The sequence below is a fragment of the Oncorhynchus mykiss genome, chromosome 9 (genome assembly GCF_013265735.2).
Source record: "Oncorhynchus mykiss isolate Arlee chromosome 9, USDA_OmykA_1.1, whole genome shotgun sequence".
NCBI lineage: Eukaryota > Metazoa > Chordata > Actinopteri > Salmoniformes > Salmonidae > Oncorhynchus > Oncorhynchus mykiss.
In genome coordinates, this window is record NC_048573.1 from 15,437,995 (window position 1) to 15,454,320 (window position 16,326).

The window sequence follows — 16,326 nt, forward strand, 5'->3', positions numbered from 1 at the left end:
TTGGGACATCCCAAGGATACCGTTTAGACTTTTGCTGTCGCTCAGGCTCCATACCCCTCACACCGACTCCAATGATAAATACAGACCTCCGACAACTTAAATGTCCGTACAGCTACATCTTCTCCTGAAGATACAGATGTGTCATTATAAATCATACAGACACAGTGTATCTTAAGATGTAGAAAGATATCATTTTGAATGGAGCGAACTGACTTAGGCTTGTTGGAATAGGCTTATTGCATCCATTTCCAAACCTGTCCTCGGGGACCCCCAGCCGTGCTATGTATTTTCCATGTATACATTCCATATGAATGTCAGAAGGCTAAACAGCATAATACAGTCAAACAAAGTGATTTAGGCCTACAGTATAACATATATATCAAATGTTTTATCACAAAAAAATATAATTAAATGGCACATATCACTTATTAAAAAAGTGGCTACAAGTTGTTGGCTAAAAGCTTTTTAAATTAACCTTATTGTGATTATTAAAGAGAGAATAAAACATGACGTTTATTTCAAAAACTCATTTATTTGGGAATGCCATGCAGACGGTACAGTGCCTCAAGACATAAGCAAGGCAAGGAGAAAGGGAGTATACATTATAGTCAATTGGGGTTATTCATTAGTCATAATACATTATGGGCAACATTTTCATGGTGCAAAAATCCTTTAAAACTCATCATCTGGAAGTGTGATTTAATTGGACACTTATTCAGCAATGCGCGTTATAAAAAGGCCACTGTTCATGCCTTGCTTAGTATAGTAAACTAGTTTATGCACTTTCTTATAACGCACATTGAAGAACAATGTCAAATTAAAATCACACTGCCAGATTATAATGAGTTTTAGGGTTTTTCTTTTGACAGATGTGAACCATTTTGCACCGTGGAAATGTCCCCCTTCATCTCCGTCAAGCATGCTGATTCTTTGTTTTAGTTTTTCCTATAAATGTGCTTAAAGTAATAAATGACTCAACATCGATCCATTGCAAAACATCACCACAACAATCCAGTTTGGTGTACAAAGATGCTCTTTCTCCCTAAAAATGTCTCCTCCAACACCAAGAGAAATGAAAGGCCTCAGAGTAAGATCATAGGTATTAGATAACAATAAGAGCTAGCACTACATCAAGCTGCCTTTATACTGTAAGTCTATATATAGCTTCTTCCCTAACCACATGTAATCACACACCATTACACTGTAACCTCACTTGACTGGGCCCAGATTCTCAATTAAGTCAACTTAGTTACAGCATAGTTACAAGTAAGTTCTTGATTGTGAGAATATAATATTTGATGTGACTAGGTAGCATTTAGGCAACAACGTTATTAAGTGTGAACGACAGTAGACTTGGGTGTCGACCCAGGGCGCAAAACTGTGGCCCAATTCCAATTCTGTCCCCTCCCTTTGAAATGTGCACTCGTTCACTCCGTGAGGATTTAAAACCATGGGATTGGTATTGGAGACATGGTATACTTTGAGTTTCTATGTGTAAGGCAGCATTGATGGCTTCCCTGTCCTGTGCTGTGAAGAGAGAGGGAGCAGCCATGAGGTTGTCAGTCAGTGTGAGCCAATAGGGAGCAGACCAGGAGAACTTCATGGCTGGCTACATTTACTCAAACACCAGAGAGAGTCAGACTCCACACATCCAGGTCAGTGAGAGGTGACTGTGTGGGAAAGAGCATCACATCCTGATCATGGAGATCGAAGAATCAGTTGTATTTTGGTGAACCTTAAGGGGGGATTTGTATCGATTACCCCCCAAAACGCATCAAAAACCATCTGGTGCAGTGGTAGACTACTGAGTTTATTTTGTGCAGCACCAGTGTTTATGACTTTCGTGTAGGGCCCCCCATGGTCAGGATAGAAGAGTTAGGGAACAGGGATGGATCAGAGCTGGAGATCCCTACATTACCAACTCACCTTCCTTCCATCCATCCATCCTTTCCTTAACTTCATTCATAAGACAGAGTGGGGACTCTCGTCTCTGCCCCCCACGGGCAATGCACTACTCAGCTGTTCAGACCACATGCCGGACACCTCAGATGAGTGGGTGTGTGTGTATTCAATCATCTCAACAGGAGGAGGAGATTCAGATACACGCATTGCAACCCACAGGTACAGAGGGTTGGTGTAGGGACAGAAGCTACCTCGAGAGAAATAGTCCCCATACCAAAGAAGTCCTATAGGAGTCCTGAGATTACAGTGAATCTGCAGGTAGTTGGGCCCTTACTGGGCCGGTCTGTCTTATAGGACGTTTTTGATAGGGCGAGAGGGCCATAGGGAACTCGCTGTTAAAAAACCTATTCCAAATGTTATCCTCCAGAGCAAGGTCAGTTTATCGGATTTAATTAGATAAGTTTGACTTGAGTCATTCAACTGCAAGGAGGTGGTGAATAGTGATTAAACTCCCATACACAGCCATGGCAAACCCAGCATCACAGTTTTAGCAAAGCAAAAAAACTCTCGCCCTACAAAGTCTCTGATGAGTTTATACTCTGTCCAGCCGTGTGACCCCACTAGGCCACCATACACGGTGTCCATTGTCATTCACTAGGTCTCTATGGTTATAGCCATAGCCAGGGGTGGGTGTGGCCAGTCGGGGGCTGCTGATCCACAGAGCCCAGCCTAGATCCAAGATGGCGGCAGGCGGCGGCGGCAGCAAGCTGTGTACGGCGGACAGGCGCAGAGGGGGATGGGTTGGGGGGAGGGGCGGCGAATACGGCGGTGTAGGAGTCACTAGCGGGGGCGGGGGATCCACATGTACCAAGCCTCAAAACACCAATGACATCACACACACACACTCTCAGACACGGAGATTCAGTGACACACTCACTCACTCTTTAAACTACACACACGGTCTCTGGCTCTCAAACATGTAGTCACAGTCAGTCACACACACACACACACAGTCTCTCTCAGACACACATCAGCACGACAGAGAGAGACTGACAGCCCAGTCACTGTAGGTGCTGCATGGTGAGAGACAGGACAAGTCACTGGAAGTCTGGTAGAAGACATCACAGCGTGAGCAGTGACCCCCAAAAGAAGCCCCCCGGGCAATGTCAACGCAGGTGAGGGGAGCTACAGAGGGGGGGTGGGGTGGTGATGGCGGACGAGGAGGGGGGAGGGGTGTTTCGGTCAAGGCACAGTCAGAGAGGGGGACAGTGCTGTTTCATTACCTTGGTGGAGAAGATTGAGTTCCCACTTCCCATTTGCCTGCGCGACGTTTATTGTCTTCCCCCTCTCACCTCACACCTGCTGGGTGGTGTCTGGGCGGCCGGTACCTATTTCAGTTGGAATAGTAGGTCAGTATGTACGAGGCTTTGGACAGAGAGCAGAGTGACATGCACATCTAACACAGCAGAGACAGACACATGGTGTTGGTGGTGAGGTTGTTGGGTAGGAGCAGACACACAGCAACCCCCCCACAGTCATTCTATCTGTGTGCCTCTCCCCAGGTCTCTGATGTTTGTGTTTGTCCACCCATTGTTAAAACAAGGAGTCATCTGCAAGCAAGTATTGCGCGCCACTCTACTCAACATTGACTCTGCAATTAAAATGGCATGAAATCGACACTAGTTTGGCACGAAGTGGAAATCAAAAAGATCAGAGGTGACGGAAGCTGTTTTCAGACATGAGCGCATGGTAACAGCAGGGTAACACAGTAGATGCCTTGTTGATGTACCTGTGAGGGGTATTGTCCCAGGTCTCTTTCCTCCTGAAGTATACACTTGTTCACAACTTCCCACATATGTTAAAGACATAGGATTAGCAGAGACATGGCCTAGAACCCTCAAACTTAACTCTGGATGTCAAAGCCTGATTTAGACCTGGGACACCAGGCGGGTGCAATTAATGATCAGGTAGAATAGAACACAAGCAGGATCCGGACCTCGTAGGGTCAGAGTTGAATACAACTGGCCTAGGAGTTGGCACCATAAAAACATCCTCATTTCAGTCATTTCCTCTCGCAACAGTAAAGGGATGTGAACAAGTGCACAGTTGAGGAGAAAATATATATTATTGGCACGCACCCAGGGTCTGTCTGACTGCGCTATAGGCCTAGAGTTTGGGTGAGGCTGGAGAGAGGAGCGCTGACCCCAGACCAGACTTACCCCATCCACGAGCCAGACTAGATATGGGTCTGGTCATTACAACAAGGAAGGAGAGACGGGAAGGAGTACAAAAAGACGACGGAAAAACAAGAACGGGGAAATACATCCGAAACGCAGTTTTTTCTTTTCCTCACAGTAGTCAGAAACATTCTTTATTTTTTAAATGCTGGGTATGTGTAGTATACATATTAAAAAGCATGCCTTTTTCCTTTTTGTTAAAAAAAAAGAAATATTTTAAATAGTTCTAAAAATACGGTCAGAAACAAGGCAAGCAACAAGCATAACAAGAAAGGGTGTTTTTTTTCCTGATCGTCGAGATCCCACAGACGAAACTTGGTGTGTGTGTGTGTGGGTGTGTGTGTGTGTGTGTGAGACAGAGAGATTATATGCAAGATAAAATAGTAAGTCACTAAAATCACAGGGAGAAGAGGAAGGACACAGCGGGTTACGGGGGTAGTGAGTCGTCTTACAGCGGGGTGCAAGGATACGTCGGAACAGGGAGACTGAAAGATACTGCTCCATCTCTCATCACCATATCATCATCGGTGTGAACGTTACCGCACCACATTATCCTAACCCCTTTCCCTCCATCGCAGATTAAAGAGACTGACATGTAAGGGGGAAAAAAGCCCCTTAAAAAGGAGTTCTTCCCTCCGCTATTCGCACTTCACACAAAGCTTAGGCACAACGTTAAAGGGGAATTCCCACCCAAAAACAACATTTTGGTGTTTGTTTCATTAGTCCGCTGTTGACATAGTCCCAAAATGTTTTGCTTGTCAGCAATCGAGATATGTAACTTTCAAAACGCCGCATCATATGATGCTAAATGGATCATACAGGGATGACCTGTATTTTGAAAGTTACATATCGTTGAAAATGGATTCATGAAACAAACACCAAAATATAGTTTTTGGGTGGAGTTTTCCTTTAAACCTCATTGAAACTCATGATTCTCTAGCAAGTCTAAAAAGTTAACTTACTTATAAATCCATAAAATAATTCATACTTGATCTGAGGGGTTAGAATGTACTCTTCATCGACCCGACAACCACTTACATTACAAAAAAAACTAAGCTCAAATATTTCATACTTTAAAAGGCCTCTCAAGATGCACTGATGCAGTAAGACTCTAGTAGTACAGTACATAGAAAACGTTGTCCCTAAAACGTGTCATTCTTCTCCAAACTATTGACCAGGGATGGGGTCAATTCCACTTTAAATTAAGCTGAATTTGATTAAAATGGACCCCCAACCCTGCAACTGACACTGGCTGATAAAATGTATGGATAGAAGGCAGACCATTCATATTCTAACCAGCTAACCTCAGTGCTCTCATTGTCAGAGGTAGGTATAGAGAGACTGAATGTTAAACTCTCTACTGTTCCCGTGGTGATCCCGGCATCTCATTTGGTTTACCCAGGCTAAGGTATAGACAGAGTAAATACGGGCAGAAATGCAGCAGTGTCTTTCAGTGTTGGGGTTACAGCGGTGTGAGGGAAGGAGGGGGTTGGAGAGGTAGAGGGTAGTTTCATATAGTACAGTGTGCCTATGTTCCTCGAATCTCCCCGGGGTGAGCTCATGAGGGAACAAGGCAGCACGTGTGGGAGTGTGTGTATTACATCGTAACAACAGAAAGCCAACGTCACTCTCCCACTCCCACACACACACTCGCACCACAGTCCCGACGCGTACAAGACACACAGACCCCTCCAACCCTGGAGCTACGCAACACACCACAGCGCAGACTGTACAAGAATCGGTTGTGATATTTTTGACCTCATCTCTATGTTGAAGGCATTGACTGTCTGCTACTGGCACCTGTCTACCATTGAGAGAGTCAATAGCTAAACATTGTGTGGTGGTAAGATGACAGAATGTCTTCCCTTCTTTAACTGCACTGTTAGTGTGGTACCAGGACCAAGTTGGGGTTGGGTTTTTACTGTAGTCAAAGGACAACTCCTAAACTCCAAACACACTCTCACACACACACATCCCCACCGCCACAGTACACACACATATACCCACACACACAGATATACACAGACACACACAGCCGCTGAGAGTGAGGAGGGGTACGAGGGTGGTATACAGTGGTAGGCGGGGGGGAAACAGAGGAGGGGTACGAGGGAGGTGACTATCTGAAGGGGGGCTCAGGCGTGTGAAGGGAGAGTTCGGGGGCTCGGCGGAGGACGGCCTCCTTGCGGTTCGGTGGCGGCGGCAGCGGCGGCTCATACACTCTGGGCGCTGCCACCATGGCGGCGGCGGGCACCACTGGCCTGAGGGCGGCGTCCAGCGCCGTGACGTGGGCCGGTTGGCCGTGGTGGTGGGCGTGGCCCGCCATGGCGTGGGCAGGGATGGCAGCCATGGCGTGGTGGTTGGGAGGCGGGTAGGCGTACTGGAGCTGTTGGAGTTGCTGGTACTGTTGGAGTTGCTGGTACTGCTGGAGTTGCTGGTACTGCTGGTACTGCTGGTAGTACTCTGCATAGTACCTGGGGGAGAGAGGGAATGAGAAGGAGAGAAGGGGGAGGGAGAAGGAGAAATCGAGTGAGACGGGAAGAGCGAGATAAAAAAAGGTAGGGAGACAGACAGACAAGAGGGTTTGGGATTATCTACTAGGGATTGTATATTACAGTCTTTTACACACAAACATTTGAGTGGGGGTACAGAGAGCCCTTCGGGGGGCGGTAGGTAGGGTAGGTAGCATACTGTAGCTGCTGGAGCTGCTGGTGCTGTTGGTGCTGCTGGTGGTAGTACTCAGCATACTGTTGGTACTGCTCTCTAAAATACACACGGAGGGAGGGGGAAAGATAGAGCAATTTAGATCATCTACCAGTAGGGAATTGTAGTCTTTTAACACCAAGGCATTGACTAGTAGGAAACTGTAGTCTTTTTACACAAACAGCCTTTCAGAAAGAGCATTTTTACATAATCTACTAGGGAATTGTAGTCTTTGCACACAAAGAACAGGCTTTCAGGAAATGTACATGGGGTTAAGAGTCTCTGATGGCATTGAAAGATAATGTCTTGAGCAATTCAGTTCCAGGAAGTATGTCCACTACCACTCCTGAAGTCTGAACATCAGACAGAGGGTCACGTAGTGAAAAGGAGGAGAGGGTGTAGTGCATTGGGGAGGGTCAGAGACGATTCAATAAGGTTAAAAGCTCCTAAAACCATTGGGGTGAACCCTAACCTCCACTGAAGTCAAAGTTCCACTTAGTCTTCCATTTGCGTCAGTGCAAGGCTAAGCCGAAATTGGACTTAAAGTGGACTTTCTTGACTTAAAGAAGTTTTGACTGGATTTAGGATTCTCCTAATTACTGTAAGTGCTGGAGCTGCTGGTACTGCTGGTGGTTGTATTCAGCGTACTGTTGGCACTGCTCTCTAAGATCCACACGGAGGGAGGAAGGGAGGGAGAAAGGGAGGGGGACAGATAGAGCATTTAGATCATCTACCAGTAGGGAATTGTAGTCTTTTCACACAAACAGGCTTTCAGAAAATGTACAAGGGGTCAAGCAAGTCTTTGATGGAAATTAAGGATAATGTACTGAGCAATTCAGTTGCTATAAGTATGTCCACTACCACTCTTGAAGTCTGAACACTGAGGAAGGTTTGTAGTGAGACAGGGTAATGTAGTGAGAAGATAGTGTGTAGGGTGTAGTCCATTGGGGAGGGTAGAAGAGGCTTCAATAAAGAGATTAGGGTTAAGGGCTCCTAAAAGCATTGGGGTGAATACTTACTTCTACTTTAGTCCAGCACTGATGATGTCAATGGGAGACTAAGTCAAAATTCTACTTAGTGGACTTTCTTAACTTGTAATTAGCTGTAAAGTGAACTAAATCGTGAAGGGTCAAAGAGGGTTGGATAAGAAGAGAAGTGGTAGTACCTAGCCATGGGGTCCTCTCCAGCCTCCGCTGCTTCCTCTGCAGCTCGCCCGGCGGGGGTGGGGAGCAGCGGCCGGCGCTGTTTGGGGGCTCTCTGGTACATGAAGGGCTTCATGACGGGATCGGGCAGCAGGGACCCCGCAGAGCGCCTCAGGGGACTCCGGTCCCGCTCTCCAGACTTTGCCGCTTGTGCCGCAGCCACTGCCGCCGCGTTCTGCTGCTCGGCCAGAACCTGCTGTCCCTGGGCGAAGTAGTGCTGAACCCTCGCCGCTTCAAAGATGGCCGCCGACGGGTCTGCCGATGCGCTCATGGCGGCACCCATCCCCAAGTGGCCGTAGGCATGCTGGGCGCCCCCATAGAGCGCCGGCGCCATGGCGTAGGCCTGGTTGACTGCTGCGGCGGCCGCAGGCATCTCTACGCCAGGTGCAGCCAGGTAGATGGCCCCCGGGTGGTGGTGGTTAGCCATGGCATGCGCGTAAACTGGCGTGGAGTAGGCAGCGGCAGCGGATGCTGCGGCGGGGCTGGCGGCAATCTGACTGAGCTGACCGTAGAGAGCGGCGTGGCTGGGGTTCATGGAGCTGGCGTACACCTGCGTGGCGCCCGCCTGCGTCAACGCTGCCGCCTGATTGGCTGCCTGGACCCCATAGAGCTGATTGGCCACGTTAGCGCCGTAGACCTGCGTTGCCAGGGCACCATACACCGCCTGGTTGACGGGGTTTCCTTCCGCCCGCGTGCCGGTGGTGAGGCCCGTCAACGCCGCGTAGGTGGGGTCAAAGGTCGAGGTGTTGTAGACAGAGTTGTGGACGCTTTGCTGGACCTGGAGGGGCAGGCCGGCTGCGGCGGCGGCAGCTGCAGCTAACACAGCTGCCTGGCTCTGGTACTGTTCCAGAGAGGACTTCCCTACAGGGCACTCCCCGGCATAGTGGCCCTGCTTCCCACAGCTCACACAGGGGATCTTCCCCGTCGGGGTCTGCTTGGAGGGCTGCACCTGTATGGAGACGGACACCATTTGTTAGCGAGCTTCAGGAACTGTCTTTACTAAGAGACAACCAGATCTAGCCTACAACTCAGAGCATTATAGGCACTGTAGTGGTTCTCAAACCTCTCCTCGGGGACCCCCAGACATTTCGCAATTTTGTTGCAGTCCTAAACTAATTCACCTAGTCAAGGGCTTGATGATTAGTTGACAAGTGGAATCAGGTGTCCTAGCTGTGGAATAATTCAAATACATGGAATGGCTGGGGATCTGCGAGGAGAGGTTTGAGAACCACTGCGGTTGTACACCATGCTAAACCTTCAGGAACGCCTTCACCATCATAGAACTGGATATACAAGACAGGGCAGTATGGGTAATGTAGTACACAAAAATAGAATCACTAGAACAGGCATCAACCCTCAGACCACAGCAATTTGGCTGCACCCTCATGGGTACACTCAAAATGGTCACCGATCCTCATTTAACAATGCCAATTGACTTGAATGGAGGAGTGGGGGGGTGCCAGTCAAGGGATTCTATTTCCATGTCAGTGCATCGTGCTACAGCACCTTGGAGAGTTCCACGGAGAGCGGGCGTCCCTTGAAGGAGGTGCCGTGGAGGGCCTCGATGGCCTGAAGAGCCTCCTCCTTGTTCTCCATGTGCACGAAGGCGTAGCCTGCAGAAGAGGAGAGCCTGGCTGTCATTGAGCACAGGGACACCAGTTAGAACCACACCGGGCATGCCACACACACACATCTTATCGCTCTATACACACACGATTCTTACTGATCTATACAACTACACACAAACCTTACCTGATTGTCAAGTTGCACAATGAAAAAGCCCCAAACAACTTAGAATACCTTGGCTCTTTACACTTCCAACTACCCATCACCGGTATGCAGTGCAATGACATAGGTGACGGTACTCATTTTGGGTGCTGGTACCCGTCATATATGAAAGCCAATGGCCTGTTCTATAAGAGGTGCAGTACTCCAGAGGTAGAGAATTAGGTGTCTGTACTCCGTACTAGACGACACCGCCCGGCCTACTTCAAGCACCGGTACGCCATAATGTACTGTAAGCTCCAGGGTCAGATTCCCTCTAGGTACAGATCTAGGATCAGTTTCCCTTCCCCCAAACCTAACCATTAAAACACACACATATGTTTTATTGTCACATTCACCAGATTGGTGGAGTGAAATGTGTTGTTTTACAGGGTCAGCCAAATTAGTGTTAAGTGCCTTGCTCAAGGAGACAGACTCTTCACCTTGTCGGCTTGAGTATATACGAACCAGCGACCTTTCGGTTACGGGCCCAACGATCTGACCACAAGGCTAGTAGTGGGGGAAATGGAAATTGACCCAAGATCAACATCTAGGGTCAACTTCACCCTTCGCCATACTGAGCAATCTCTCCCTTCACCCTCATGAGTACCATTATAATAACGTTATTATTTTGGTGGGTGCTTATATTTGTCCTATTTCACACATGTACAAGTGTGTATTACACACATGTGTGAAGTGGAAATGTGTTCATTGCATATCCCAAATCCCCCTGAGACACCCTCGTAGGGATACTCCCTTCTTGTGGAGTACCCCTCAATGAGAAGGGGCGTGGCTCACCTTTGACTTTGTCGCACTCCAGCACTTTACCAAAGGTCTGGAAGAGCTCCTGGAGGTCCTCGGTGGTGCACATGCCCGACAGGTTCCCCACAAACACCTTGGTGGAGTGGAGCGGTCTGCCCCGGGACTCCTCCACCACCAGGTTCCTCCCCCGGAACTCCCTGCCGTTCAGCTCCCTGATGGCCCGCTCCGCAGCACCCTCACCCTGGGAGTAGATTTGATTAGAAAACAAAGTAAATGTAAAAATAATAAGACATTCATTTAGATGAGGAGACTTTAAAGTGAGGAAAACTCAATGAGGAAATACATTTTCTACCATATCAACTCAATGTAGCCTATGTACACACAAAAACAATCACCATTTAAAAATGACAAACACACAGTTCTGTAGTGCACTCGCCACCGGGGATTTAAAAGAATAGGATCGGTTGGTGTAAACATTGGCTGGAAGGCGTTTAGATCATTGTTATATCCATGACGAAGAGTGTGCAAGTGTACACTTTAGAAGAACTGAAGAGAATTGGGACTTAGACCTTAGTCCTCCCTATGGGATATCTATAGCCTACCTGTAGGTGTACGAAGGCGAACTGTCGGAGAACGCTGCAACTGACCACCTGGCCGTACGCCTCAAAGATGGCCGACAGCTCCTCCTGGGTGGTGTCTAGAGCCAGGTTGCCCACGAAGAGCTTCACCGTGTTGCTCTTGTCCATAGTGGAGCTGTGGTGGGACATGCACAGATACGGGCAGACACAGACAGATACAGGCAGACAGGGGACACAAGGGAGAGAGAGAGAGACAAGTGAACATACTGTAAAAAACAAAACATTCTTGTCCACAATGCTGGAAACACCAAAAACCAAACAGTTCAAGAGACACCCATAAGGGAGAAAGCAAGAGCTGACAAAATGAATGACGAGACCTAAGGGGAAAAGGAAGTATGTGTCAAGAAAATATTTGACAATTGACCACCATGCAGAATAACAACATGGAAGACACCATAGAGTTCTAATATGTAATTACATGGAAGACACCATGGAGTTCTAATATGTAATTATATGGAAGACACCATAGAGTTCTAATATGTAATTATATGGAAGACACCATAGAGTTCTAATATGTAATTATATGGAAGACACCATAGAGTTCTAATATGTAATTATATGGAAGACACCATAGATTTCTAATATGTAATTATATGGAAGACACCATGGAGTTCTAATATGTAATTATATGGAAGACACCATGGAGTTCTAATATGTAATTATATGGAAGACACCATGGAGTTCTAATATGTAATTATATGGAAGACACCATAGATTTCTAATATGTAATTATATGGAAGACATGGAGTTCTATTATGTAATTATATGGAAGACACCATAGATTTCTAATATGTAATTATATGGAAGACATGGAGTTCTATTATGTAATTATATGGAAGACACCATAGAGTTCTAATATGTAATTATATGGAAGACATGGAGTTCTATTATGTAATTATATGGAAGACACCATAGAGTTCTAATATGTAATTATATGGAAGACACCATGGAGTTCTAATATGTAATTATATGGAAGACACCATGGAGTTCTAATATGTAATTACAGTGCCTTGCGAAAGTATTCGGCCCCCTTGAACTTTGCGACCTTTTGCCACATTTCAGGCTTCAAACAAAGATATAAAACTGTATTTTTTTGTGAAGAATCAACACACAATCGACACAATCATGAAGTGGAACGACATTTATTGGATATTTCAAACTTTTTTAACAAATCAAAAACTGAAAAATTGGGCGTGCAAAATTATTCAGCCCCTTTACTTTCAGTGCAGCAAACTCTCTCCAGAAGTTCAGTGAGGATCTCTGAATGATCCAATGTTGACCTAAATGACTAATGATGATAGATACAATCCACCTGTGTGTAATCAAGTCTCCGTATAAATGCACCTGCACTGTGATAGTCTCAGAGGTCCGTTAAAAGCGCAGAGAGCATCATGAAGAACAAGGAACACACCAGGCAGGTCCGAGATACTGTTGTGAAGAAGTTTAAAGCCGGATTTGGATACAAAAAGATTTCCCAAGCTTTAAACATCCCAAAGAGCACTGTGCAAGCGATAATATTGAAATGGAAGGAGTATCAGACCAATGACAATCTACCAAGACCTGGCCGTCCCTCTAAACTTTCAGCTCATACAAGGAGAAGACTGATCAGAGATGCAGCCAAGAGGCCCATGATCACTCTGGATGAACTGCAGAGATCTACAGCTGAGGTGGGAGACTCTGTCCATAGGACAACAATCAGTCGTATATTGCACAAATCTGGCCTTTATGGAAGAGTGGCAAGAAGAAAGCCATTTCTTAAAGATATCCATGAAAAGTGTCGTTTAAAGTTTGCCACAAGCCACCTGGGAGACACACCAAACATGTGGAAGAAGGTGCTCTGGTCAGATGAAACCAAAATTGAACTTTTTGGCAACAATGCAAAACGTTATGTTTGGCGTAAAAGCAACACACCATCCCCACTGTCAAACATGGTGGTGGCAGCATCATGGTTTGGGCCTGCTTTTCTTCAGCAGGGACAGAGAAGATGGTTAAAATTGATGGGAAGATGGATGGAGCCAAATACAGGACCATTCTGGAAGAAAACCTGATGGAGTCTGCAAAAGACCTGAGACTGGGACGGAGATTTGTCTTCCAACTAGACAATGATCCAAAACATAAAGCAAAATCTACAATGGAATGGTTCAAAAATAAACATATCCAGGTGTTAGAATGGCCAAGTCAAAGTCCAGACCTAAAATCCAATCGAGAATCTGTGGAAAGAACTGAAAACTGCTGTTCACAAATGCTCTCCATCCAACCTCACTGAGCTCGAGCTGTTTTGCAAGGAGGAATGGGAAAAAAATGTCAGTCTCTCGATGTGCAAAACTGACAGAGACATACCCCAAGCGACTTACAACTGTAATCGCAGCAAAAGGTGGCGCTACAAAGTATTAACTTAAGGGGGCTGAATAATTTTGCACGCTCAATTTTCCAGTTTTTGATTTGTTAAATTTTTTTGAAATATCCAATAAATGTCGTTCCACTTCATGATTGTGTCCCACTTGTTGTTGATTCTTCACAAAAAAATACAGTTTTATATCTTTATGTTTGAAGCCTGAAATGTGGCAAAAGGTCGCAAAGTTCAAGGGGGGCGAATACTTTCGCAAGGCACTGTATATATATGTTTCACTGTGACCTGCTTACTGTGTATGTGAATGAATGGTGGAGAGGGGGAGGCCCGGAGGGGTGAGTGTGTGTTGAGGTCGCTGGTTGAAGAGAGTGCTGCAGCAGAGGCAGCTGAGTCACCGCGACAGAGTAGCCGCGCGCACGTCGTGATAACTTTTGACCAGTTGTATGTAGGCTATTTAGAATCCTCATTATGGAGACACCCCTTTTCCCCCCCAAAAAAACATTTTAACGTGCTAGAACTGATACAATTGCGAACACGCATTGGAAAAAGACGTAATGCGCACTAGAGCTCTTTAGATACATTCGCTCAGAGCTGGCCTAAAGTAAACTGCATTCTGATGTAGACTTTTCTTATGGATAACAGTATCAAGCGAAGGGTTTAACGCATGCTCAGTTCAAGGGTCTGCAGGACTGCGCGAGTGGAAATGGTTATGTAGCTTGTGTAATGGAAAAAGTCCACAATGAAAATTCCATTAATTGTAGAGAATGATTGGCTGCATTTGCATCTATTGACCATCAAGTAGGCTATTAACTTATGTCATCTACCATTTAAAATCAAATTGTAAGTGTCACATGTGCCGAATAAAACAGGTGTAGACCTTACCGTGAAATGCTTACATACAAGCCCTTAACCAACAATGCAGTTCAAGAACTAGAGTTTAAAAAAATACTTTAAAAATTATATATATATATATATAATAAATATATATTGAAATGACGATATCACTGGAGTCATTGAAAATAAATTTGTGCCACTTGTGAAGCCTACCCTGAGCTGGCAACCAGATGTAATACATTGCCTAGAATTCAGTTTGTTGTTGTAGCCTTGTGATCGTGGTCACAGCTCTATTGTAAATGTATCATTCTCCACATTTAATGTCAGTTTCATTGTGGATTTTTACCTGAAATTAGATTTTGGCATATCAGGGGCTATAGGCTACCTGCATCTAGCTCAGCAAACCACAGCAAAGTTGAATTGCAATTATAACCCCTGATTTATTTAACCCCTGAAATAACAAGTAAATCTTGCAAATAGGCCATTTATAACGGTTTGTAGTCTTAACATCTGGCACATAATAACGGCACAATTGCCAGAAAATAACATAACATTTAAAACAAGGACATTCATCCAAGTGTTTCTTGCAGAGATTTCGAATTCCTCTGTCCAACTTTCATCACTCAAACTCTCCTGCCTAATGTATCTATAGTTATGCACATGCTGCAAACTGGATTTATTTACAATTATAAACTGGCTGGTTTGAGCCCTGAATGCTGATTGGTTGAAAGCCATGGTATATCAGATGTGTGTCAGGGGAATGACAAAAACATACTTTTTACTGTTCTAACTAAGTAGGTAACCAGTTTATAATAGCAATAAGGCACCTCAGGGGTTTGTGGTATATGGCCAATATACCACAGCTAAAAGCTATGTCCTAAGAACAACCCTTAGCTGTGGTATATTGGGCAAATACCACACATTGCTCAATCATAGCAGCCAAAACAAGTTAAATGACGTCCACTTATGGACAATTATCTGGAGAGTTTAATAAGGGTGATTTATCTTTTCTCTAGCGACATTCTTAAACTGGCAAGAATTATCATTTTGATGGGAAACCGGATTTAGCTTATTAGCCTACGCTGTTAAAAAATACGTCGATATTCCTTCTTAATTCGCTCAATAAGGTTAGGAAAAGGGGTTTTGGGGAAATGTGGCAACTCCTCCCTTGCAACTGAAAAACATTTTTGGGCTAGTTGTCAGGCCTTGTGGGCGGGTTTTCAGAGGTCACTGGGCTACAAATTGTAGCTTCACCTGGCAACCCTGCCATTGGGAATCTCCCATGGACGTTACAGATATGCATCAAAAACGTGGTTCGGGTTTACATGACATTCCAATTCGCTGCTAAGACTGAGAAAACAATTGATAGACGACACGTTCTTTAAAATTACCCACATGGACTGGAGAGGATGCTTAGGTTTTGGTTGGTGTGACCGAAACTGAACAAACCTCGCGGCGAAAATGTGAGACGATTTGCCTAAGTAGCTGGAAATGGGGTTTCGATGCCATTGTTGTGTTATCATTAATCCAATCTACAAAAACAGTACACGAACTGTATCGGATGAGTGAGTGGTGGACATATAACAAAACAATGTTACATTGGAAATGTTAGTCACAGCATTTTTCCGCACTGGAACGGATACATTGCACGATAGCGAAAATGTCTTCAATGGAACGACAATACGCTTTCGTGTTTCGTGTCATTGGTTCTTCCGCTGACGATTAAAACCTAATATTTCTACGAATCGTTACTTATTGTTCATATTTAGTAAATACATCGAATAAAAGAGGTACATACATCTACCATCTTACTTACCTAAGCAGTGCCGTGTTTCAAAATGGTAGCGCCTGCTTCCGTTTTTTTAGAAGGCTTCACCAATGGGGAAGTCAGGGGGTTGGGGGCTGCCACCACCAGAATGCTGATTCTTCACAATCGC

General features: G+C 45.4%; 1 protein-coding gene across 5 annotated transcripts; it reads right to left on the minus strand.

Annotated features, from left to right (window-relative positions):
- Positions 1 to 511: 511 nt before the first annotated feature.
- rbm14b (RNA binding motif protein 14b) lies at positions 512 to 16,325 on the minus strand. Of its 5 annotated transcripts, none has more exons than XM_021614860.2 (9): positions 16,206 to 16,324; positions 11,170 to 11,320; positions 10,604 to 10,808; positions 9,548 to 9,675; positions 8,005 to 8,990; positions 7,440 to 7,502; positions 6,828 to 6,899; positions 6,398 to 6,610; positions 512 to 3,290 (listed from the first exon to the last, which is right to left on the minus strand). In XM_021614860.2, exons 2-9 carry the CDS (start codon positions 11,311 to 11,313, stop codon positions 3,251 to 3,253), a joined length of 1,851 nt encoding a protein of 616 aa, XP_021470535.2. In that variant the 5' UTR covers positions 11,314 to 11,320; positions 16,206 to 16,324; the 3' UTR covers positions 512 to 3,250. The 5 variants fall into 5 exon arrangements, with proteins under 5 accessions (XP_021470535.2, XP_021470533.2, XP_021470532.2 ...); XM_021614858.2 differs by having other exon boundaries at positions 6,356 to 6,610; XM_021614857.2 differs by having other exon boundaries at positions 513 to 6,610; positions 9,548 to 9,654; positions 16,206 to 16,325.
- Between the last annotated feature and the right edge of the window lies 1 nt (position 16,326).